The sequence below is a fragment of the Phaethon aethereus genome (genome assembly GCF_964289735.1).
Source record: "Phaethon aethereus genome assembly, chromosome: 9".
NCBI classification, from domain to species: domain Eukaryota; kingdom Metazoa; phylum Chordata; class Aves; order Phaethontiformes; family Phaethontidae; genus Phaethon; species Phaethon aethereus.
The window spans coordinates 18,444,561-18,471,360 of record NC_138585.1 but is presented as its reverse complement, the minus strand read 5'-3'; the positions used below and the strand labels follow the sequence as shown (position 1 = coordinate 18,471,360).

General features: G+C 51.3%; 1 protein-coding gene across 1 annotated transcript in view; it reads right to left on the bottom strand.

Annotated features, from left to right (window-relative positions):
* Positions 1-22,606, bottom strand: part of DVL3 (dishevelled segment polarity protein 3) — a gene marked incomplete at both ends in the record, with an annotated part of 31,723 nt that extends 9,117 nt beyond the window's left edge. Inside the window, 2 exons of the mRNA XM_082003784.1 lie at positions 2,168-2,237; positions 22,440-22,606. Of these exons, the coding sequence (XP_081859910.1) occupies positions 2,168-2,237; positions 22,440-22,606 (237 nt within the window). The remainder of the gene's footprint in view (positions 1-2,167; positions 2,238-22,439) is intronic.
* Positions 22,607-26,800: the final 4,194 nt, after the last annotated feature.

Here is a 26,800-nt window from a genome sequence, read left to right as displayed (position 1 = left end):
TCTTCTGCCAGGGAGGCACTGGGAACAGACACAGGGATGCAGCTGGGTCAAGGAAGACAGAGCAGCCCTGAAAAAGCCACAGCCAAGGCAGCAGACAGGGCAGAGAGCACCCTGGGGTGTCAAAAGCTGCAGAGCCCGTCCCACAAGCCCCAGGACAAGCCCAACGGCTCCTGATCTCACAACTGTCTAACCAGCTCTTGTCTCACACTCAGCTCAGCTCCCCTCCCTCCAGCAAGCCCCAGGCGCATGGCCGGTTCTGCTCCCGGCACCTTCCCGGTGACTTGTCTTCCCAGGACACATCCCACTCCCTGAGGGGCACATCCCTGCTCCGGCAGCCACTACCTGGGAGCACAGTGGAGAAGAGATGCTGGAAGTGGCCAGCATTGCCTAGGGAAAAGTCATATAACGCTCTGTGCTTGAAGATCTCAAGGCAAGACCAGGCAAATAGATCTGGACTGAGGGAACTAGCCACAGGCAGCTGTTCAACAGCAGTGAGGCGAGAAGGGTTGTTCCCAAGCAGGGGGGCTGATGCTGCCTTCCTCTAACACTCCTGGGGCTGGGATTTCCTCCAGGGAAGGTTTTGATAACCATCCTGCGCTTTTCTTGCCTCTTGCACTGTCAGGAAATATTCACTTGGATCCAAGCCCCTGTCTTTCCCTCTAGCTAAAATTAGTACCAAGCTCCTAAAATAGCCTCATCCCAGTCTGTCTGGCAGAAGCAGCAAAGCAAGCCCCCCACCCTGAGCCCCCAAACCATCCATGGACAAGGAAAGTCTCGGATAGAAAAAGGGATCATCAGCTGTGCGTAAAGGTCTCTCAGACTGCCACCACCCTTCGTGCACGAGAGCCGGTAGCAGTGCTAACTCCAGGCACATCTGCCCCGCAAGGAGCCAGCACACCAGAGCAGCAGCACGGTGCCCTGATCACACCAGACGGAGCCGCACCGGATCCGTGCCATGCACACTGAGCAACCAGAGAGCCCCTACAAGGAAAGCCAGCAGCTGCGTGGATACGTGGACCACAAGGAAAAGCACACCAGGTGAAAAAAAAAAAGAGCAATGGAAAGGGTTCAGAGACTCTGGGACTTCCCATAGAGGAGGTGGAAACACAGGGCAGCTGGAAAAGGCGGGGTGGGGAGATGTCTCAGGGCAGATGCAGCAGCAGCAGCAGGGATGGTGGCCAAGGCCGGACAGGCTGTTTTCTGAAGGGCCCAGCTAACCGCTAGAGGGAGGACGGCAGGCGTCTGGCCGCCGGCTCTTTGTGTGGGAGCCCAACGCACCCTCTCCTCCCACTGCAGGCAGGACCCCAACCCGCGCGCCTGTATCCCAGCGAGAGCCAGCCTGGCAGCAGGGCACCCGCCCGCCCAGTCCTGTTCACCCCTGCCTGCCCTCCCAAAACACAGTCACTTCATGGCCCCCCAGCTGAGGCCTAGCTGTTTGGTGCAGGGATAGAAGAAGCATTAGGTGTGACCTATCCTGACCTGATGAGGATTTTCACTGTTTAGGGGCTATTTGGTGGCCTCTGGAAAAAGGCACTTGGGTCTCAGTTCTGCTCCTGGCATAGATCCACGCACCCGCATCAGCACAAACCGCAGCTCAGCAGAGGGGAAAAAGGAATGACAAGCTATGAAGACTGGATACCCTCTCCGCCCACAAACAGAGGGTCCCTTCGGGGGCAGAGGGAGGCATGCAGGCAGGGGACAGAGCATGTGCATGGCATGGCACGGCACAGAGGGAAAAGCTTGTCCTGCAGCTGCCCAGGCAGTACCTTTAGTCTTCAGGGCAGTCAAATCCAGTCCACTTCACCAGCACTAAAGTCACTTAAGCCCTTTGCGCCAGTCACCGGAGCAGGACTTTCCTTGGAAAGCCGACCCTGCCGTAGGGGCACACGGGTTACGCTGCGGACAGGCCAGGAGCACCACCTCTGCCAGGCGTCAGTTACCGCAAGCTCTCCACATCTTCCCCAGCACAGAAGACCCAGCATCACGCAGCCCCCTCTCCAGCTGAGGGACTGGAGTGTGGTAATTCAGCACATCAGCTTCGCTCGTAGTCAGCACACCGACAGTACGGAGCAGTCCCTGTGCCTTACTTGGCACTATGCAATCAAATGGTGATATTCAGAGAGGGCAGAAAGAGGCAGCGAGATACCGAAGCAAGGGGCTTGCTTACCCATGACACCACCCGGCCGTTGAAGCAGGGAAGCTTGGCATTGTCATCCGAGATCTCTTCTTTCACCACCCTGCAGAGGGGAGAGGAGGCAGTCAGAGCTGGGTCCAGGGCTTCAGAGGAAAAGGTGGGTGTTTGCACCCAACAACAGGCAGCCCAGGCTTGGCAATGGGGTAGGGGGAGGACCGGCAGCTCCCTCCTGCTGCCAGACTACAGCCTCCTGTGCCCACGGCCATGACTGGCAGACTGGAGGGGGAGAAGGGCAGAACAGGCTCTCCCATCTGCATCCAGCTGTTTTATCCCCTGATTCACTTTTCAATCAAAAAAAAAAAAATCACGTGCATATTTCCACCAGTTCGCTTATTTCTAAAGAAATACATTATTTCAACCTCTTTATAATGATCTGAAAGAATCACAATCTATGCCAGAGATTTCTAAGAGATGAAAGTGAAATACATTAAACATGCTGCCTCCCAAATGTTACTGTTGCTTTTTAATTACATACATAATATTTCAACATCACTTCAAGCTTTATAGTTGTGCCACAATGTCATGTTCCCGCATTACACAAACAGCTATGTTATTATCAGTCTTCATAGTGGAGGGAGCACTGATAATTTTTTCCCCACCAGTTTTCGTTGGAGAGAAAACTTTTTCTTTCTATTTTAAGTATCATTGGGCACCTAAATACTTTTTCCACAGTGAGTCTGCAACCAAAACAACTTGTAAATTCACCAAATTCAATTAATACCATATTTGATAAATCAAATCTAATGGCAAAATAGGCTTTAACAAGCTGATTTTCTTTTCTATTTATTGACAACATTTTAAGCACTCTTATTTAATACAAAGACACCTTACAAGTAGTTTGTGATATTAATTTCCCCTTCCAAGCTATATCTAAGGTAGCTTGACACATACTGTGCTTTAAAAAATAATGTAACAGTGAATAAATTATGTTTGGAGGAAAAAAGAATCCAACAGAAAAAGAACAAAAGAACGAATGTGAAACCAAGGGAAATTACGTATTAAAAAGAAGTAGCTTATAAGTAACTGTCAGAGTATACAGAGATGGGATCCCATTAACAGCTCTGAAGGGTCCCCAGGCCAGTCCCCAACTCACAGAGAATCGAAGAGGATGGAAGCATGGGATGCGGAGCTGTGACCCATTGCTCCAGAGTGCCATGCAGTCCAGGCACTGCCATCGAGTTGCAGCACACTGGGGCTTGGAGAAACAGGTACTCTGGGCTTCTGGCTGCACTCCCTGGTGTGCCAACAGCTGCCCAAACTGTCACTGAAAATAGGGCGACAAGGGCTCACCAACACTCACAAGGCATCAGCAAAAGGCAAATGAACAGTGCTGGAAGACCAAAACCTGGGAACAGGCTCGCTCCACCCCGCCAGCCACACTGGTTGCTCCAGTGTCATGCACGCTCAGCAAAGGGCTGTCCCACAGGGTAAAAGGCAGCACATTTCCACGTCTTTGCTGGCAGCTGGCACCCACGATTCCCTGCCCAAACTGGAGAGCCAGCAAAGGGACCGGACAAATACTACCCATCCCCAGAAGGCACAGATGAGGTGGTCACGGTTTGAGCAGTCTAATCCACTCCCAGGATGTGCATTAATTCCTCTTGCACAGATGGAGAAGAAGGAAAAAGCAGGAAAGGAGCAGTGATGGATTAAAATCCTGCTGACTTAATGCTTCTTCAGCATGCCCCACGCCAGCCTCTGCCCAAAGCCCCTGCAGCTGAGGGTCAAACACAGGCAGTCCCTGCAGGACCCATCCCCTTTGGTGCCCACGTCAACCCTTTCCAATGCAGGCAAGTTGTCGTCTCCTCGCTTCCAAGTGCGCACACACACGCACCCTGGCCTGGCTGCACTAGCATCCATTCATACTGTCGCCAGCAGCCTGGACTTCATCCAATTCCTAGAGAGAGCTTCAGGCAGAGCCAATTTTCAGTGCTGCATGCTGCCTGCTCAGGGAGACAGAGCCCTGCCTGTGGGTGAAGGGACAGGGTGATGTATTTGCAGGGTCAAGGTGACCAACTGCTAAGCACAAATGAACTATTCCGCTTTCAGTGGGGACAGAGGAAACCAGCCCCCTTGGCCCCCCGCCCACCCTCAACTGCAATGCCCGATGGAGAACAAGCTCCCTCTGTCCTGAGAGCTGGTCCCTCCTCACTCCTATTACCCCACTGCTGCCCCAGACATCCCAAGGGTCAGCTCCACCCCAGAGCGGTTTTCCCCCTCCTTCCCCAGCCACTACACTGTCTATCACTATTTATCACCCAGATGCCAGAGCACAATGGATTATATATTTAGACTCTACAGAGCAAAAACTGATAGTGCTGGAGTCGGGCACATGCTGAGCAGCAGTATCTCCGCAGTCTTGCTCACGTCTGTCACCCTTCACACTGTCCCAGCTATTTGCGCCCTGCATTCCTCTCCAGACACAGCCCTGAGCTGTAGCCTTTCTCCCCCCACCTCTCACCACTCTCAAGTCACACTTCTCACACAAACAAGACCGCAGGTTCACGTCAGAAGCCACCAACCGAGCAGCCTCTGGGGGAGCTATGTGCGGTGCCACGTTTCTCCTCCATGGTTGCATGGGGAAGCGGCCATGAGATGAAACTGTCCTGTGGATGTGCTGGGAGGAAAAACCATCCCGTGAATGTGCTGGGAAGAGCCCCCAGCTGATGGGGTCTGAACCCAGGACTCCTGAAAGAGCAGACCCAGAAGGAGCTCAGCTCTCTCGGTTGTCTAAAAGCCCTTCCTTTTGGCAGGAGCCACGACAGCCCAGGGAAAACATCTGCCCAAGGCTGATTTCAAAGGGACTGCTTTTCGTTTACCGTCCGTCACGGCAGCCCGGTTTCAGATTTTCCCATGTTTAAAGTCCTGCTGGGGGCTGGGCACAACATGGCTGAGAACAGTGGCCTGTGAAAACCCCGGCTAATGGAGCGGCAGCCCAAGCCTTGCCCAGGCGAGACAGGTCCAGCCCCCTGGGTGCTGCTGCTCCGCACGGAGAATGGCCCTGCAGACCCGGTGCTCGCCGGCCCCCGGCCCGTCCCCCGGACCAGCAGACATGCTGAGGCCAAGCTGCAGGCTCAGCGCCCGGCCCACAGGCCCAGCACTCCCCGGCACTCATCTGCCTTGAATTTTCCAACAAAGAGACCTGCGGGAGGGAGGAAGGAGGGAGGGGAGGAAGGAGGGAGGGAGGGTTACAGGGGAAGCAGGCGAGTGGGCGGATGATTCAACCGCCATCTCCAGCGACACGGGGCCAAGCCGGGGGGGGGGGGGAGGAGGGGACGAGGCTCTGGGCTGTGCAGAGGGGGCTGCCAGGGCTGACACAAGCAGCACATCTGCTCCCATGCAGCTGGGGGAGGGGAAGGGGCAGCCCCGGCAGCAGGAAGGGAAGCAGGAGGAAACCCAATTCCAACCCTGGCTCCATCATACCCTCCCGCCCGCTTCTCCAGAAGAGCCGGCAGACCCTCTCCCCGCAGCCTGGGAAGATGCCACGCTCCCAGCTTCCCCCCCGCCCCGCTCTCTGCCGGCGGGAGCGGCTGGCAGCCGGGAACAAGGACGCAGAGGCGGGCGAGGGACAGGCGGGCAGACGCTGCCTTCTCCAGGGAGCCCCAGCCCGGCTCAGGAAATTAGAGGGTATTTTATATCACAGAGTCATGTCCTAGGAATGAAGGGAAGGTGGGGAAGAAGAGAACGTGCACAGGAGAGAAAGGAGGCCGTAAAACCCAAGCCTCGGAGACGGCTGCGCCGTGTCAGAGACCCCGGGCTGCGCAGACGTTACCAGCGCAGCTGCTGTGCTCCCAGCCTCCCTGTTTCCCCTCGGTGGCCTCCAGCCTGGGCAAGGCTGTGGATATACAAGGGAGTTTCTAGCTTCAGCCAGCTCTGGTCTCTCCTGAGACAGACCTGCTAGCCACAGCGAGGTCCCAGCAAAGAATTTGGATGGGGTAACGCAAGCCCAGCGAAAAAAGAAATCCAAGAGGCACAGACAAAGGCTCCGGCAGGAGGATTTGAACCTCAGATTTGGATGCAGGCTGGAGCTCACCAGCGATCACTGCTCGTCTCTGGCAGTCCTGTCCCCCCGCTTGTCTATCTAAGGGCTTGCAATGGGGAGGATACTCAGAGAGCAGCAATCACGGGACGTGGCGGTGATCAGAAAAGCTGAATCTGGTGTTGGGTGGGTTAGTACGAAGAAGGGAGGTGAGGGAAGGGGACCCCTCAAGTGTGTTAGACAGCTCAATGGCCAGGATGAAAAGGAGTCTGTTACCAGGGGACGTGCAAAGATTGAGAAGACATCTGAGCAGTGACTATTTCCCGCTAAAAAGATGTAAAGCTAGTCAAGCAGATAAAAAAAAGTAAGACCTTTTCTTTCATTTAGTTCAATTATTAAATTTAGTCCCGTTTACAAAACAGCAACATTTTTCCAACTATTCAAACTTAAATCTTCTATTACAACCTCCCAAAAGTGCACAGATGAGGTAGGTCACTCTGACTTTAACAGCACCCATCTCCTATAGCCGCAAAAGAAGGGAAAAAAAAAGCAAACAAAAACATCAGGAGACATTTCTACCCAATAGCACAAGCTTCAGGGATGTACACACCAGAAATGTGATCTCATTTTCAAGACCTGTAGTACACACCCCTTAGGGCAGGGATGTCTTGTCTCCAAATGATTGTATAGATTAATAGCATAGCAAAAGGAAGCACCTTCATGTGTTACTATCCAAATGTGGGCATCTCCTAGCTCTAGACCAAAATGCTCCTCTCTTCTGCAAGATCAGATGCTGGGGCCACAGGGATGAGCTCTGCAGCCATTTCACCAGAAGAGAAAATTGGATAGGGCAATTTTCTGACAGTCGGGATTTCAGATGGGAAATACTCGCCTGTTAGACTAAGCCCAGACATGACACGTGTGCTTCCCGTGGGAATACAATCCCCCCAAGGCTACAGGCCCAACCAAAGAATACACACGCCAGCAATCACATGTGTATCGGCAAGACCTTGGGCTTTGCAGGCAAACAGCACGCATCAAACGGGATTAGAGGATTTGAGTTGTCTGCCTCTGTAAGCCAGGGCATTCTTTGGGCCTTCCTCACTATATTTCTACCTCCTGTGTGAGGAGGAGGAGTATATAGGGTACAAATTGCACAGTGCACTGGGGTGAGAAGGGCTCTCCAAGTATAAACAGAGGCTGTCACTCTCCGTTTAATTTCCCTCCCAAGGCCCCAGACAGGGTATTCTCCACTGCTCCTCTATACTGTAGCACAGGGTAAAAAGGGAAACACAAGATTTGTAGGTGGTTTATCTCTGTCAGACCCTCCTCCCCAGAGGAGCTGCTGTCCTCCTGTCTGTCCCTGCACCCTGTGTGAATATGAGCTCCCTTGCAGCAGTTTTTACCTGGGGTGTTTTTTAAGAATCAAGAAGCACAAACCAGCTGTCCTGCTAACACAACGATAACATGGCCTTGCATTCGAACAGGAGAGGCCACCTCTGCTCTCCTAACAAATCAAGAGAGCTTTAAAAGGATTCCTCAGGGAGTAAGTCACCCCATTTCAAGCTACTACCTGCTGTCCTCAGGAGCAGGGACATGGTGCCCATGAGCAAAAGCACAGGAGCAGCTTCTTTTGTTTTTAGGTTGTAATCTCTACAGCCCCCCTCAACCGTGCTCACCACTGCTGCCCCGGAGCCTCCCCATGCACCCCACAGCTTACTGTGCTTTCCCCCCACGGTCACTGAGGCTGGGGCTGCACATCTAAGATGGCAACTGTTTTCCGCAAGAACCTCTCATCAACACATTTGCAATCACTCCACTGGACATACACCAGGACAACCAGAGCCCCCCTGTCCAGATGTCTGGCTGCAGCTGGACCCGTGCTCAGTCCCACAGGCATCACTGGGGGGGGAGATGAAAGAGGACAGACCTCCTGTTCATCTAGTCCAAAGACTGGAAAAGGAATGGCATTTAGGAATGAGCCATGCTGCCCAGGAGGAGCACTTATCACAAAGCGAAGTTATAGACTTTCATTTCAAAGTGAGCCCAAGAGCCCTGGCGGCCCCTCCTGCCTTGATCTCCAGAGTGACCATCTGGCTGCAGCACCGCTCTGCAAACAAGCCCAACAGGCCTGTCCTCCGACCGGGAGGAGGAGGAAGCTGCACGGGGACTGCAGGAGGCACCTCCACACTAATTAATACTGCCTTGCCCAAGTGATGCTTCCAACCCGCAGAAGGACATTTAGAGACATCATCAAAGGAAGCAACCTCCAGGCCCCCGAAGGTTCAGTGACACTTTCAGTCTCTTTGAATTGGAAATCAGGACAAACGGGAAGTCCCAGCAGAAGCCCAGCCAGGATCTTCACCCTGGTAGCTCAGTTTCAGCTCCTCAACAACTTGTAAGAGCTTGCATGGCCCAACACAAGGATACAAGTGCAAGGACTCATTGTGAGAAAGAAAGATTTGAAGTTAAACACCTGCAGAAATGACCTTCAGGGAACCGAGACATCCACAGACAGAGCAGTGACCAAAAGCTGGCCTTGTATTCAAGGTGGGATAGGAAACAGGCCCAAAGAGGCCTCAGCTGAACGGTGACATCTGTATGAGACAGGGTAAAGTCCTGATGCAGTTGCTACGGTTCATATACATGTTGAGAGATGGCAAGCAAACCAAAGGAGGTTTGGTCTGCTGTGACACTTACCCCATGATACATCTGGGTACAGAGGTGGGAATAGCCCACTACACAGAGCTGCAGTGCAGCAGCTGCTGGCAACAAAGAGAAAGGGACTGTGCAGAAGGGTGGAACAAGGGTCTACCCACCTACTACCGGTAGCAAAACACAAAGGGCACAACAACATCTTATCAAGAAGTTTGTGGAAGAGGTGTCTGGGCCCCACAGGGAATTCCTTGCAGCTCTCCACAGAGGTCACCCACCCCTTTCCAGGCTGGCTGGAAAAGCAACAGGCTCCCTTGCAATGCCCAGGGACTTCATGCCGATGAAGGCCATAGTGAGGAGATGCAAAGGGCTCCAAGGACTGCTGGGGGGACGTTAGCACATACGCAACAGGCAAGGGAGAGGGGCATGATGTCCGGGAAGGCTCTGCACGCACTGTGAGGAAGGTAGGACCAGGCCTTCCTTTTCTGGCCCTCAGCTGTGAGCAGCCAAGTCAGTCCTGCTTTTTCTTAACAGCAGGCGAGGCTCCTGCCAAGAAAGTGCTGCTGCTGTGGAATGTGCTGGGCCAGCAGTACAGCTCATTCCTGGAAAAGCATCAACTCAGCGGGAGAGCAAGGAGAGAAGAAGAGGGGGAAAATGGGAAGAGGGGGAGGGTGGGAAACAAAGTCTGAAAGCTTGGACTTCCACACCTGGGGAAGCAGGGAGCTGCCACAGAGCAGCCTGCTCACCAGCACCCCCTTGTCCTGGGCTGCCGGCAGCAGCAGCCCTGCCCAGCACCAGCCCTCTGCTCTTGGGGCACCTTTCTGCTGGCCAGCCACCTCCAGAGCTGGTCTGGGAAGGCACAGACCAAGGTAGATGTCTGTGGGGAGGAGGAGTGAGGTTTGCTTATCCCATCATGTTAACAATTCATTTGTATTTAATGACAGATCTCCACCAGGAGATGACAAAGCAGCCTCCACACGTGTCCTGCCCTCAAGACACTGACCAGCTAACATTACTCTCTCCTGACACAAACAACTTTGCAAGAGTCTCACAAGGAAACCAGCCCAACCTCCTACCCCGTGGGAAGGGGCCTTGAAGGATAACAGGCTCTAGATGACTGCACCTACTCTTCACATCCAGCTGGGCTACCATCTCTGCTGACTGGGTCTATAAGATATACAGAGATCCTCTATAAAACCAACAGGGAGTTAATAAAGCTCAAAACTAAGTTCCACCACAAAATATTTGCCAAATACAATGAGAAGGACTCACGCAAAGAAGAGCCTTTCAGAGCCATAACAGCTGCATGGTGGCAAAGAAAGAACTTTGTCCCTGATCCCAGGCAATTGCAGCACTCTGAAAAAAGGGCAGACAGCGGTACTACCTCCCTCTGGTCCTAAAATGCAGGAGGCAGCAGACAGCATGTCTGAAAACTCCTAAGAACCATTTCTGACCATCACTAGGACAGAGACGCATGTTCTTTTTCTTCCTCACCTTTAGGCCCTGGATAATTTTTGGTGCAACCTGAATTATTCACTCTCAGGAAATTGTCAGCAAGCCAGGGAGAACTTGGAGAAAACCAACAGTTTAAACAATCAGCTCCTACACAGGTCTACTAAGTAGACAAAACCAATCAAATGTGGAGGAAGGCTATCTGTTTCACCTGGTCTCCTGCTTTTGATGGTGTCAGTGCAGGGGATGGTGCAAGAAAATCCCTGTACAGAGAGACAGCAAATAGAGCACATTTTAGCAGCCTTTTATATACTTGATTTATTACACCTAACACCAGTCATCCTCATCAAATTCCTTTAAAGACACAGGGACAAGCCCTTGAACAATACAACAAGCAGTATCCTACCAAGGATCCTTTACAAGGCCAGACAAGCTTGCCCTCCAGCCATCACCCAGCAAACAAGCAGATACTGTTCAACTGCTGGAAGAAAGAGACAAGATAGATGCTCCAGTCCCAACCAACCAAACCAAGCATGTGCTGGTACACAACTCAACTAGAGGTCCAGAAAGCAAACGAGAGCCATAAAGCAGGAACCAATCAATTACTGTAAATTAAAAGGATCTGATTAGCCAAGAAGCAGGGAAGGTGTGAGCTGCCTCCGCCATGCTGCTGGTTTACTCTCAGCAATGAAAATACTCCCTTCTTTTTCCTTCTTTTATGAAAGCCCTGGCCCATAGGACTTCTCTTGACATCTGATGGATGTTCCACTGGACAAAGCATTATCTAGACAGTCAGGAGACCGTCACCTGCCTAGGACTCCTCCAAAGGAGTATCAGAAATTTACTGAAACAGGGTGCAAACCATGGTCTTGATCTGGAAGGCAGGCATTTTCTGCAAGCAGCCAGGCTTTTCTGTTTCAGCAGCCCAGCTATAAGTGATGACTGGCATTAATCCATAGTCTGCATGAGATGCCAGGTACAGAAAACTCAGTCCAGATCCTGCTGGTACTCACCTCTACACCAGAGATCAGCAGCCTTTTCAACAAGAGGGTAAGTTTCTCCACAATTTAGAAGGGGACAGTACTTTGGATTACTACAGCAACATACCCCACCTCTGCAGGACCAAGTCCAGCTAAGAGCTTCTGCTTTTCTTTGACACTGTGAACTCCCAGGCCTGACCCTGTCACATACCATTGAAAACCTTCCCACCTGCCATCTCTGACAACTGCACCAAAGGCTGGGTAACAGTCAGTGACCTCCAGAAGTCACCATCACACGTGACTTGAAATGCTCCTCTTGTGAAGGGTCTCAAAGCCACACCTGCCAACTCACAGGTCCTTCAAGGATGGAGAAGTGCAGTGGAAGGCAGCACAACCTGTCTGCAGGCTGTAAATATTCCATGGGCTTGGTAACTGTGTTGAACTGGTCACTCTACACATTCACTACTCCCAATGGCAGCCCAGAAAGACTCATCACACGTTATTACTGCAACAGGGCCATTTCTCATGTCTGTGGATCCGCCGGTAAGTCAACTTACAAGACGACCCTGATTTTGAGCTTCCTAATTATTTGTGATACTGACATCAAGTTCCCATGAAGCGTCTCTCCTTTAGTCACATGTAAAGTCACCACAAACACTTTGTACCAGCACCATGTGTTGACCAACCAAGAGCTCATCTGGTCCCTACAGATAACATGTCCAGTCTCCACCTCAAGTCTACACATCACAGTACATGGGAGAGCATGTGTGGCATGCAGCTTCCCATTACCAGAGTACAGGTACCAACTGGACCAAAGATAACATCATATGAAGGCACCAAAAGATTTTTAAAGTGTCCCACACTGGCAATACAAAAAAATAAAATAAAAAGACTGCTGTAGTAGGATCCTGTGGGGGGGATTCAGAAGCACAGACACATGCTGCACGAGTCTGACCCAGCTCAGACACATCAGACACAATGTGCACATCCTACATAGATGTTACATACCTCTGCAGTAAGTCGGAGCTGCCCCAAGGAAACTCAGACAGAACACATCTTAAGCTGAAGCAGATGTTGCCACCCCAAAACTCTCCTGCTGCTTCCAGGATGCCTGGGCAGGGAATAATCTTAAGAGTTTTCCCAAACTAACCCACCTTTTGGCCCTAGCTGAAATGAAACATTTTCACCCTGGAAGGAAAATCCATCCCATAGGAGCCCCTTTGGGATCTAAAGGTGCATTTACCAGCTCCAGATATAAGACAACTGGGAGATCTGCCATAAGGGACTCAGCGGTGCAGCTAGATCCATGAAAATCCACCCTTCTCAGAGCTACAAAAGCCAGTAAGAAAACATTCAAATGAACATGGTGCAGTGGCAAGACTTCCTGCATTAAGCCCCTATACGGACTTCCAAGTATAGCACAGCCGCAGCGGGGCCCACAGGCAAGTCTCCCTGCAAATGGCACTAAAATACTGGTTGAGCTAGGCAGGGCTGAATGAACTGGGACAGCTCGTTAGCTGTATGCAAACAGAACCATGGAGTTTGCATATCCATCACAGCTTCTGAATAAAGCTTCAATCTGGGAAGCTGGTGTGCCCTGGGGCCAGCCCAGCTAACAGCCATCATTGCAGCAGCAGCCTTCTCCCTGCCCTGCTGATCACGTCAGGCCACAAAGCCAGGTTTGTCCCCGCACTTCTGACACGGCTCTGGTTGTCAACAACGGCGGCGTGGCACACTGCAGCATACAGGGGACACCCTGTTTGCTCGCAGATGGTGAGACACAAAAGGACCATGAATCTCAAGCAGGTCAGAGTAGGTCAGAGCAATGCTGAGGGAAAAAATTGAAGCTGAGCAAGTGGGCAGGCTAATGTGCTTGCACCAGCTTCCCCGCTACGATAATCCATGCAGAGCCAGAGCTCCCAAAACACAAACCCCTCTGGCATATCCTCAGTGTCCTCAGAAGCAGCCTGTACATGGCAGGAGCTGCGAGCCATCAGAAAACAAGGAAAAGCCCACAGCCTCTGCTACCCAGACCCCCAATTCCCAGCCTATCACAGAGACAGCTGCCAGCAATCAGAGGGGCCACATAGCAAACAAATTCCTCTCCAGACCCTAGGGGCAGGTCAAAAACCAGCAGAGGAAAGACCTTCCCACACAGCGGCCAGTGCCAGCTCTCCCAGAAGCAGATCTCTGCTCCAAGTCATGTGAGGAAGCCTTCCCCCCCTTCAGCTCACGTCTTCAGCCAGGACCAGAAGGACGGACTCCCACTGCAGCGATTCAGTCATCACCCACTGCATCTTCTTTCCCTCCGGTTCTCGCAAGATAGCAAATTTTAGCCAACAAGACACATGGACAGATGCCCCAGCGAGGGGATAACCAACACAGAGGACTTAGTGGAGCCAGGTACCCAAATGCTGCTTCTGCCGCCTTCAATAGCTAGCTGTGACTGGAAAAACAATGCCTCTGGCACATCTCCTTTAATAAATAACTGATACAACAACCACAACAGTCCCAACCCTCCACTGCGATACAGGATTACACGCCACAGGAAGGTCAGCATCAGGCACCTCTGCCTGCCAAAGCCCCCAGAGAATTCCATCCCATTCCTGGACAGGCTCAGTATTAGTGTTACAACAGTAACAACACAGCAATGGAAACAAGTGAAACCAAAAGCTTCAAAGCAAGGGCTCAGGGAGATACTAATACTTCAGCTCTGCAAGCTAATGCAGACCTTGGAGACAGTGATATTCATGGTCCAAGAGCTCACATACTCTCGTAAGGCAACCATGGCTTTACATAGATAAGCGCATGGACAAAACAGACAAAGTCACAGAGATTAGACTAATTCCCAGATTTGTACCTTAGTTCAACACCTTCCAAAAAGCCTTCACAAAAGAATTTGGTGCAAAAATTTCCACCAGCAGCCACCGGCAGGATTAAGTTTTACTTAACTTGCCAGCTGCTGCCTAACAAGCCAGCACCACTGGGACAAACAGTAACACAGCCACGTGGTGCCACATCCCCCTTCTGGAAAACCACCATCCATCCAGCACAGGTCAGAAGGGCAGGCTCTGAATAACAAACAAGGGATGGAGAGAGAAGGAAATCAATAGGAAACACCAAAAACACACAGCTCTGACAGCTACCTTGTCAGATGTGCAGCACGATGCAAAGCCAGTGCAACAACACGAAGGCAATTTCCTGCAGGCGCAATCTTCACTGTGTTCTGCAAGCCCAGCTCTCCTTCGTGGGCTTTTACCCAGATCAAATATCCTAAACCACAACATTTTTATATCTATTTGGATGCAGTCAAGGGTGGAGGAGTAGGACTTCATTACAGCAGACACCCTCAGCTCAGAACAGTTCAGCAACTGCTATGCAGACATGCAAGAGGCTTGCTACCACTTTAAGTACCATGAGCTCAGAAAGGACTTGAGGAATTTTAACTATGTTCCCTATACCTCTACATAGACAGCCTTCAAGTCTAGATGGAGGGCCTGATGTCCACCCTGAGAGAGGACCGATCCCAAACACATCTGTGCTGCCGGGGAAACCAGATTTTCTTTGCTTATACTCACAGCACCCTTCTTCCCTGAGCATCCCCAGACACATGGTGGTGGGTAACCACCTCCACCTTCAAGAGTTCAGGCCACAAGGCTGCAGACCCAGACATCTCAGCCTGCTGGGAGACCAGGTAGGGAAATCACAGGTGAAGGAGGCCAGGAGCACGTTGGAGAAGAGGGACTTACTGAAGGCTCAGTGTTCCGAGCACACAGGCCTTGGTTTCGCAGACCACCTGCCTCCATCCCTACAAGCCAGCACCTTCCTTCTCAGAGTCCATTATGAAACGCTGCCTCCCCAGCTGCCTGTCCTGCTCTCACCATAGCTGCGTAGAAAGGAACATCACTCCTTAAGCCACCACCCAGAAGATCCAGTACCCACTCTGCGAGTGACCCAAGGTCTGGGATTTGGGAACAACCAAGTTCTAGATTAAACTCTCAAAAGTTGTATTTCAGCGGGAACCAGAAGACTGAGCATGCGGCTACCACTATCATCCCATAACAACAAACACCACTCAGGTCACAACCCAGATTATGGTGGTTTATGAGCCATTTTTAATGGTGTTTGGCCTTGACCTCAGAGACTGAACCACGCTGGAGCACAGCTGCACCACAGACAGTCAGGGTGCACAGATTTACTTCATGGCAATTTCTGAGACATCGAGGTAGGTTTTTGCTCTGTGCAGGAATTTGGAGGACCAGAGTCCTCCAGATGATTTCAAAACACAGAACTGCATCAACACAACTGCATTCTCATGGATGAGCAAAGGTTTCTTGACCTTTCTTTCTCCTTTTTTCAGAGATGACAAGAGAGGCTTAAAATTAAGAAACATTCCCATCAAAAACATAATTGAAAACAGCACCTCTCCAAGAAAAATGCTGGCCTCAACATAACACCATATTTTGGGAGAAAATATATTCAGTCAAAAAAAATTCTGACCAGCTCTAGCTGCAAACAAGTTCAATAGCTGTTGTAAAGCTTCATTGTTTGCATAGTACAGACAAGGCCTTAGGCAAATTGGTCTGCAGCCCGATTTGGCTAACTTGGCTTTCCGAACGCCACCCCTGGGCAAAGAAACCAGGCTATGACTGCCATCCAATGTGGCCTTCGGAGCACAGCTCCAACCACAACAGACAAAGCCGGACACCTACGGAGTCAGTAATAGCTGGGTCTGAACAGCAGGACACACACTGCCAGGCACAGACAATACAACCCAGGGAAGGAGCGAATACCATCAACTAACCCTCTTCATCTGCACCCCAGCCCTGGCACTGCTGCGGCCTCCCCCACTGCCACGACACTTGGAAACAGCCTCCAGCAGCAGCTACAGCCAGGATCAGCTCCAGTGTCGACGGGCCACCCCCCAGCACGGGCAGCATTACAGGAACTTCCCACCACAAGCGCAGACAGTGGTTAGTAGCTCTCTGCCAAATCCTCAGCAGCCCAGGAGACAGAGGCACGGGCTGCAGTAACCTACATGCAGGATGTCCAAAAAATAACCTCTGGTGGACCCTAGCTAACCGGGGAAGCACATCTCACATGAGCAGGCAGGGAACGACGCATCCTCTGGAGCGGGGAGCACAAGAGATGGGTACTGTGGCCTGTGACATGGCTAAGGACTGGACAGAAGATGAGGAAAAGCGATGGGCACCTCACAGCCAGGCCAATGCCGTCAGACAGAAGCACCACAAAGGACGCGAGCATGCAAGGGAGTCACACACAGTTTTGGAGGCCCTTTTGCTCACAGACCTCTTGACAACCTCTCCCTGAGTGAAATCCATGCTGACATGGAAGCACTCTCCACCAGGGGCATGAGACAGGCAAAGGTCTTCTGCAGACAGCAGAGTTTCCAGTTAAAAATTTAAAAAATAAAGTTCAAAAAAAATCAAAACAAAACAACTCCCCCAACTCACACTACAAAGAGCTGGCAGGAAAGGCAGGGGCACCATGCCAGCGGCTCACCACTGCTTAGGAACTGACACTGCTTATTAAGTTTAGGATCCCTTCCCTGGCTCCAAACACTTCCAGCTAGAAGGACAGTCACTGCTGGCATCAATTTCAAAAAGACCCTGCAATAAAAATAAATCACTCAGCCTTTCAGTGAGCATCAACGCATTTCCCCATGCACATGTGCAGGAGATGAGGTCGCCAAATACCAACGGCATCTGACCCCTACATTGGGAATTCCAGCAACGCCTGCTTTGTTCTGTCTCCAGAGTGTTGCCCTAATCACTGCCTTGTACCCAGCTTTGGAGAGCAGGTGATAATTAAGCAGGTCTGGATTAGATACTGGGCTAGTGAATAGTTGGATACCAATTTCTGCTTGACAGTTGAGACCTAGGAATCACTCACCACAGCTCTGAAGTTAAAATTGGAATCAAGACCTGCAAGAGAGAGAAACCAGCAGTGGTGGGAGGAGCGGCACCATCCCACCACTGTACCTTGAGTCACCAGTGTCTTCCTAGCAATGCAGAACATACAGGTGAGATCAGGAGGGAGGGATGGTCCCCTTGTAGAAGCGGGCCTTTCTGCTCTCCAGCCTGGCAAAGGAGAGGTGGCCAGGTGAAGTGGAGATGAGCAGAATGATCACTCAAGTGTTTTCTCCACACGCAGAAGACATTCAAACTTTCAGGCATTCCAGAATTTATGGAAAGACAAGACAGAACTTCAGTCCAGGTGCTAAGGACTTACCTGGATGCACAAATTGCACTCATTTAACTGAAACCGTTTTGAAAAGTTTAAATTAAACTTTAGCATGTCTCTGTGGGAACACCTTTCGATTGAAAATGAGCAGCATCAATTACTAGCAAAAATTAGTCAAAAGAAACCACATTTCAATTCATATAAGAATATCCTCAGAGTTGTACCAGTCACCTGGCCTGATGAAAAGTCAAATCTGTAGTTCAGCTGGGGAAAACATGCACACAACCTGGCTGGTGAGAAGATCCATGCTGCCCAGGGACAGGTACATTTCTCACGATGGACTTGGGCAGGAGGCAATGCTTTACGCATCACTGAAGCCCACGTCTCAAACTACTAACTACCACAGACCATCAGCATGGTTGTTCCCTTTCCCACTGCACAGGTCCCCAGGAGAATTTACAGTACTGTTCTTGCAGCACCTGTATGGAACTGAGAGCTCTGTCATGCGAAGATCCATATGAATGTTTGCGCAAGAATCTCACAATGTCAAGTGGACAAGACAAGGCACAGAAACACTGTTAGAATTTCCATCTTACAGATTAGGAACAAAAAAGACCTAAATTAAAAACTCTGTTCAAAACCCCATGAAAAACCTGTGGGTGGCTTGATTGAGAACATGGATCTCACAAGCAGTCATAGCACTGCATTGATCTAAGGCTCTCTCTTGCTGACCAGCACACAGATCTTACCTGTAAAATGTTGAATAAAAAGACTCAAGCTGTAGGAAAAAAAAAACCAACACCTTCCTTCTCTAATGAGGGCAAGGTTAGCAGGCTAAGGGTAGTTCCACACTTCACAGAGGCACATCCATACAAAGTATCTCAGGTCCAAGAAGAGTGTACCACATCTCCGCGCTGCCATACTTCCACCATCAGTCTGCTTAGCTCCTCCAAACATCTCCAGTTCTGGGATTAGCAATACACAAAGCCAACAAGGGCACAAATATCTGCACCCTTCATCACTGCTCCGCACCACTGGTCTCAGGCTGGATTCTCTATTTGTGCCACTACATGCTTGGTAGACCAAGCAACAAAACCCTGCAGCCTTTCTGCCGCTCACAGCTCCTCTCCCCAGGATCAGGTGCATGAAATTGTCTCATTTCTCCTCCTTCCCACCTAAAAGTGACACCATTCCAAGGTCATCTTAATTTGGGGCTAAGTGCTTTGACTAGGATTAGCTCCTGGCATAGCCCGACAGCTCCACAGTCCCCCAGGGGAGCCTCAGTTCACATTTCCAAGGAGATGTAAACACTGAAGCTGCTCCATCACCCCTCTGATTCTCAGAGCAAACAAATATTAACAAGATAAACAAAAGAATGAAAAATCCCACACACCAAGACTGTGGCTGTAATACTGCCTTGGGGATGGGGTGAGCTGAAGGGAATGCCAGGGTGCAGATCCACGGCCTGGAAAGAGGAGGAAGTGGGAGAAACAGATTCAGTCTGGGCAACAGAGGTGAAAGTAAACATTGGAGCACATCTTGCTCCAGCTAACCCTGGAAGGTGAGATGCCTCCATTCCCAACAAGAGATGAGGGGAGAACTTATGCCACAGGGATCCTGCAAAAGATCCAATCGCTGATGAAAAGCATGAGCCATCAGATCTGCAGGTCTCCTCCTCATTGATCAGCCGCCATAAGGCCATCCACTGTGAATAGCTCGTCTCCATCACAAAGGGGCTTTATGCTGAGTACTACTGCTGGACACTGCCCAAGTGACAAAAACCAGTGCAGCTCAAAGACTGTCAGCATAAGCCAGGCCATCCCCCACGCGGGGCAGAGGGCATCTTGAGGGAAGGGACTCAGGGGGATACACGTGTGAGAGTGCAATGCCCTTCCTTAGTACACAGCTTCCGAATACAGCCATCATTAATCTCCTCCTGGTTTTCACTAATTGCCCAAGCATTTACAGTCAAGCAACTGAGGTGCCTCCTGCCCTTTCGTCCCTGTCTCTCACTGGCTTGCTCTCTCCTGGACACCAATTACCAAGGATCACAAAATATTTTGGTTGGACTCTATGATCTTAAAGGTCTTTTCCAACCTAAATGATTCTATGATTCTATTTTGAGTGGTGCCTGGGGCTCCAGGGCTTCTCGGAGACAAGGTTGCAGCAGGACTGCTCTGGCTGTTCCCTCCTGTGCTCCAGCCAACCACCAGCACATTCTTCAGCTCTCTGGAAAAAAACAAATACAGCTTTCCTGATAGTGGCATCCATGGTGGCATGACAAGAGGCTTTCTCCCCTCTGTTCCACACAAGGCCTTGCCATGTGCTGCTCCAACTGTGCAACTCATCACACAGGATTTTGCCAAGGAACAGGCTGCGCACACACAGCTTCCGACCCCTCTCAGCTGCGCCTTCCCTTTCACAGAGGTTCACTCTTCCCAGAAGAATTAGCTGAATTGGTCCCAACAAAAATCTGATCCCATGCATATCTGACGCAACTAATCTCGCTGTGTCTTCCTGAGCGATTTTCCCCTCTCCCTGCTAACATCCACAACAATTCCCTATGCTGCTTTATCATTGAGTTTCATTAATCTACCATCTGCCTCCTCTTGTGGAGCCTTAAAGAAACAGAGGAGGATGAAAAGGCACAGCACAGAACTTTGCTGCCACCAGACCCCTCTTCTCAACGCAAGACGCTGCTATTTATTACTAAACTTTGTTTATAGTTACGCAGACACTCTCCCACCCACATGGCAATGTTTCATTCAAGACAAGTTTGAATTCACTTCAAGAACAACATTTCAAAGGATCCCAAAGCATTTGTTTACAAACAGCATGCACGGAGAATTCGTTTCTCCCACCAATGAACATGGTCCCCTCTGAGACGGGGAGAGGCAGCTGTTTCGTAGCACCCAACACTACTCAACAGCTGAGGGACAGGAAACAATCTGCAGACAACTGATATTGCTGAGGAAATTTATGGAAAATGAGGGCTGGAGACTTCTATTTGCTCGGAGAGAACGGGGAAGCTTCTGAGCACTCAAGCTCTCCATTGGGTCAGGAGGAATTTAGGGAGGCAAAGCGTCCCAGACTGTGGTCAAAGGAGTGACTCCAAATTTCAAGCCTCATCTGAAAGCTGGCACCTCCCAAGCTAACGGGAACCTGGGCACAGGGATAATTTGGCTGCAGAGGGGAGAGCACCCCCTGCCGAGGCAGCCACACCAATCTCCATCCAAGCCCCAAACAGGCCCGGCCCTGTTCAATGTAGGGTTCGAGCCAAGATCACAGCCTAGGGAGGTATTTGGCGCAATAAGAAGACACTAGGAAGACTATAAAACTGAAAGCCTTTTGCAGTCCCAGCCTCCATACACAAGACCTCTCTACTGTAAACACTAGGTCTTCAGAGGGGGGAAAAAATCCAGACGAAGAAGTATCATGCAACTCTTTCAAATACTAAAGTGCTAGAAATAGTAAAGGGTCACATGTTGTGAAGCCAAGAGAAGCTACGTTCCCTGGATGGAATGGAGGTCCTCAAAAAGGCTAAAGGAGAGTCAGATGTAGGAAGACTCTGGACAAAACAGAGTGGGGACAAAGGATCTTACAGAGAGTTAGCTTCATGTGGTACCGGCCAACTTTACAAAGATAGGAGACAGCAGGGGGTCCACAGAAGATTAGGGAGTAACAGCCATCCAAACAAGGGACAGAATATACCTCCTCACACCCAAACAGCCACATGTGATGGAAGGAACCAAGGGGTATCACAAAAGAAGTGATGAAAATACCTGTGTTGGAAGAGAACTGACCTGCAAGAGATGGCATGCGAAGCAGGGCAGCACCCCTCTTCTATACAGACCAATCCCAGAGATCAAGCACAGGACTTATTACATCGAGCATGGGAAATATACATGGGTACAGTCCTTGCTCAGAGATGGGCAGCATGTGGAGAGCTCTCACTCCTTCTCCATGGAGGCAGGGGAGGAGAATGATGGTCCTCTTTACCCATTTTTCCCAAAGATGAGATGCGGGAGACAAAGCTGCCAAAATGGATGGCCCTCCCCAAAATGGATGGTAGGAAAACAAAACCGTCTGCAAATCCACTCCCTGGTAACGGCTGATGGACACTGCCCCAGCACCCTCTTGGTGGGGGGAACAAGGGACATCCTCCCCAGGCAGGCACAGTGGGAGATGCCCAGGCCCTTTAGATGAGGAATGACAGTCCCAAATAGGATATGTGGGGGGATGCCACCCCTATACACCCCCCAGGTGGGCTGCACTGGGAGATACCCCCTCAGGCACGGTGCTGCCCAAACATCATGAGCACAGGGAGGGGGTAATCCTCAGCTGGGGAGGTGTTCTCCCCCAGGGTGCCTCTGGCAGACGTGGGGGTGCAGCCCTAGAGGAGGTGCACGGAGGATACCACCAGCTCCCCCACAGAGGAGGTAGCAGGGGGCAGCTTCCCCCAGAGCGGCTGCCTGGCTGGGAGGATGTCCCCAGAGACAGCACACAGGGACCACCAGCCCCAGAGAAGGTGCACAGGTGGGCATCATCCGCCCCAGGTGAGGAAACTGCGGGCGCATGTGCCCCTGGGGTCCCCTCCCCAGGCACAGCACAAGGGGGGCACCATCCCTGCCCCTCCAGGGTAAAGCAATGGGGGTTGAGGATGGGTGCGTGTCCCCCTCCCCAGAGTGGGCACGAGAGGGGCCGCCCGTCCCGAAGGGCACCACCGCACCCCGGGGATCCCAGCCCCGCTGCAGCGGGGGAACCCTCCTCGGGCGGGAGGGGGGCGGGAGGCCAACCCCAGTGCTCCGACAGTGTGCGGGGCCGGGTGTCCCCCAGCCGGAGCCACGCATCCCGCCCCCCACGCGGGCCCCCCACAGGCCCACGGGAGCCCGCCCTCCGCGCGTGGACACGGCGGACCCCCCCCCAAACACACACACTAGGGCGGTCGGCGGGCCAGGCCCGGGTCCGCGCTCACCCGAAGTCGTCGTCCATGGACTTGAAGTAGAACTTGTAGTTGGGGCGGTTGAGGAGGCCCTTGAAGTCGCCGAGGGTGACGCGCTCGGCCGGGATCGGCAGCTTCACCAGGTACGGCGTCTCCTGCTCGTCCAGGTGGTAAATGATCTTCGTCTCGGCCGCCGCCATGGCGCCCCTGCCCGGCCGCCAGGCCTCCACCGCCTCCGCCGCGCCTCCTCCGCGCCCGGCCCGGCGCGGCCCGCGACCCCCGGCCGCCGCCTCGGCCCCGGCCCGGCCCCGCCCGCGCCCCGGCCCGGCTGCGGCCTCCGCGCGCCCGGTCCCCCCGCGCCCCTTGTTCTCCGGGTCCCAGCGCCGCCCGGCTCCAGAGCGCAGGCTCGGGCTCCGGCGGCTCCTCCCCCGCCCGCCCGCCGCCCCGGCTCCGCCGGAACCGGAACCGGCGCCCCGCAGGGGCCGCGCCGCGGACCGAGCCCGAGCAGGCAGCCTGGGGCCGGCCTACACCCCCTACCGCGGGATGGACCGGGGCCGGGGCTCAACGGGCACCCCGTGAGGGGCAGGGTCCAGCCTTCCTCCCCTCTTACACCCACGGTCAGTCTTGTGCCACATGTGCTCCGGCATCCCACCGCTGCCGCTGTTCTCGTGTGCAGGCCTCTCGCCCCAGGCCTCCCCTGTCATCTCTGCAGCCCAGGTTCTTTTTCACACGCCTCCGAGCCCTCCCCACACTCCTCATACAACTACTCAGCCCTTGAGTCCAGCTTACAAAACGAGGCATATCCTGCTCTACCCTGTCCCCCCATGCCCAGACCCCTCTGAATACCCCATACTCCCATCTCTGATAGCCCTCACACACACAGACTCTGCTGCACAAGAGGAGAACAACAGCCTTCTACCTCAGTTCTCTTCAGCTGTGGCTTCCCTCCAAACCCCTTGTCACCATCCAACAACCCTCCCCAATACTCAGGCACTCAGCACCGCAGTGTCCCTTGAAGCTCCCCAGCCTCCTTTCCTCACCAAGCAGACCCCCTCCTCTGCTCTTCATGAGCATCTTGCTTCCCACACACCATGGTCTCTCCAGCTGTGCACATACCAGGTCCAAAAGCCCCTTAGCTCTCTGTTTTCTCGCCCTCCTCTCTCCCCTGACCCTATCACTCTCTTACCCACAGACATCAGCACTATGACCCCAGCCCCTAGAACTTGCCTCTGTGCCGCAGCGGTCTTGGGCTGGCTGGCTTCCCCTCTGGACACCTCGCCAGCACCCAAGGGGCACCGAGGAACCGTCTCCATCAGCAGTTTCCTGGAGCTGTGGCCGAGAGCAAAGCTGGGGTGCACAGAGGTTGGGGAACACCCACCACCAGGAAGGGCAAGAACCGCCTTGTCCTGGATTAGAAGAAACAAATGCAAAGGAAGAACCACACCAGGGGCCTGCATGGGGCATGAGACTAGATCACCAGCCCTCAGCGCCAGGCTCACTTGCCGTAGGAAGAAGAGCCAGAGAGATCTTACAGGGAGCAGAGCCAAGCTCCTCAGGCTGGCAGGCAGGCGGGAGCTAAATAGCCGCCTCATATATGAAAGAGTCCTGTAGGCATTGCTAGCAATTATCTGGGCAGCACTGCTAGACTGGGTAAAGAATCTGACTTTAAATGAAAAAAAAAAAATCAAGGGAAGACGTCAGGTAAGCAGAAGTCATAAGAGGCGTGAAGCTCTCCGATGTTTCCACATCAGGTCTTGGAAGACTGTCACTTCCTCATGCTTGGAGCTCCATGGTAAGAGCCAGTGTACCTGGAAAGAAGAATCCAGGTCAGGAATGGAAAAAAAATTTAGTTTAAGCTGCTTCTTATTTTGTTAACCCTGACAGACCTAATCTTAAAAGTCTTTTTGCAACACCTCCCTGCCCCAAAAGCTTGGCCCGTGTGAAAGAATTATAGTCTTCCACCACCAGTGGCAGGGTCACTCTCTTGCCCACCTGCCAGCACAGTTGTGGCTGCACCCTGGAGCCTGTATCGTATGCATTCAACACCTTTGTTACCAAAAGGGCAGTTTTCAAGTGCCGAGCAGCCAAGAGAGCACATGCTCGGGGTGCCACACAGCCATGGGGTGGTAGTGGACAAAATCTCATGCTACAGCTCCCTTTTCTTTTAAAACAGGCCAAATGATTGAATAGAATCAACTGATAGATTAATTTAACTGCTCACAGAGGTCTTGTGAAGTATAACTCACTCCTAATCAATGTGGCTTAAGAACACAGAGCCAAAGAAATTAACAGTAGGGGATTGTGCTGAGCCCTCTAGGTCCACAAGGAAGAGTTTCTGAACAGCCTGTGGGCTTATGTCTAAATTTAAAAATTGCAGCATTGACAGCATTGCTTCTGCTTACAGAGTAAACAGGCTCCTGGCTTTTTAGTGCACCTCAGAACAGCTCAAAGCAGAGGTGGATGTACTTGAGTTACATCACTTAAACCTTTAAGCAACACAAAACTATTCTCTTTTTGTAAAATGCACACTATAGTTAACTGAAGTTAGGGGTTTGATACAGGGAACACCAGGTGAATTCATCCATCCATCCATGTTAGATGGGAAGTCAGACAACTTGACTACTATGGCCTGAGAAAAAAATGAAAATACTGCTTACATTGCTCAGAAAGATGGATAGCAACAACTGCGCAGTCAAGGTTGCTCTTAAAGGCATTTATACTTCTTCTAATCCAATATAAATCTTGACTGAAAGCAGTAGAAAGCATCAAGCCCACCCTGTACTTATGCAATGCAATTAATGCTCCTTTAAAAAGTATACACATACCTGCCTATAAGGATGCTGCACCATGCCAGAACTCCACCTCGGAGAATATCAAGCATCCTGCTTTGTCTCCTTTTTGCTACTCTATGCTCAGCACCTGTAATCCCGCCCCCCCCCCAGGCCTGAAGGATACAGGTATTTGGCCACAGAGCAACATTCTCCTCTTGGATCTTAACCCCTGGGTAAGAAAGCAGCTCACACCATGAAGTTGGCTACCATGGAGCAAAGGAGTAAGGAATGTGGAAAAAACAAAAGTGGAACTGTTACTTGGCACAAAGAATCAAGAGCCTCTGGCAAAACTGAGCCATTTACAGAACTACACATTAATCCTATTTTTTTAAGCCATCTTTACATTGTAAAAGGAAAATAAATACTTCAAATGTTCATTTAAAATTACCAAGTCTTGCAGCTGCTTTATAAATGCTTTTACCGAGTTCTGTAGCTGCCCTTCCCTCTCTCTGCCACTTCTTACTCTCCAACATCAAGAGGGCATGATACCATACCTAACAGCCAGTATTTCCACTAATTCTCATCGTGGCAAAGCGTAACAGGTTTCATAGGATTTAAGGTTCACCTTTGCAACATAATCCTGTACAAAACCAAACCTCACCCATTTTGGGATTCTAAGTTCAGAAGTTTTAATAAACTGTTCTCTACTTGTAAACAGTGAGGTCATGAGTTATCACTGAACATTTATACCAATTCAGTGGTGTGCTGATTTCCTACCTGCCCATTATGCACTTAAAATCTCTTGAGGAAAAAGTAGCAATGAGTTATTTAGCTTACCTGTTAAGCCCTGCTCAGGCATGTGCCACAACTGGAGACATACAATTTAAAGTCAAACAAAGCAAACAAGCCAATAACACCAGGATAGTTTTTATTTGCTCCCTGAATTAAATATTGGCAGATACAGAAAATTCAGATACCAACTATTTCCCCAACATTTACAAGAGTTTGCAATGTCAGAAAACGACCACATTTATGCACAATCCTGGCAACTGATAGTGTGAGTGCACAAGATCGCCCTGCCTGAACATGAGTTTTTAAGAGGCAGTATCCCTGGTCTCCAGCATCCAACACTGTCCCCTCACTGACAATTGTGGCACCACATATCAGCCAAGTAAATATCCTGAGTGGGCAGCTCCAGTGCATTTCCCCCCGCATAGGATTTATTCCATGCTCCTCCTGAAGGGGCAGAGGCAAGGTCAGCACATCCAACAAATAATCCACCTATGAACACAAGCTGACTCTCACTATGCCTTTTTTGCTCTGTTCTTTGAGAGCAGGAAAGAACACAGCACAGTGACACTTAAGAAAGCTGTTCTTAAAGGCCTTATTGCTGCCACACATCGTGTGCTGGCAACAAAGTGCCAGAGACACACTTGTTCCCTGCTGCATGCCAAGTTGCTCTGTGGCTCCTGAACTTTACAGTGGCTTTGCAGCACTTTCCCTGCTGTCTGAGGGAAGGGAAGTTTTAAAATAAATAAAAGGACATGAAGTAAGCAAGTTTGTATAACTGTAATCATGTGGAAACACAAAGCACCTGCTGTTTAAGAAAATACCATTCACTCC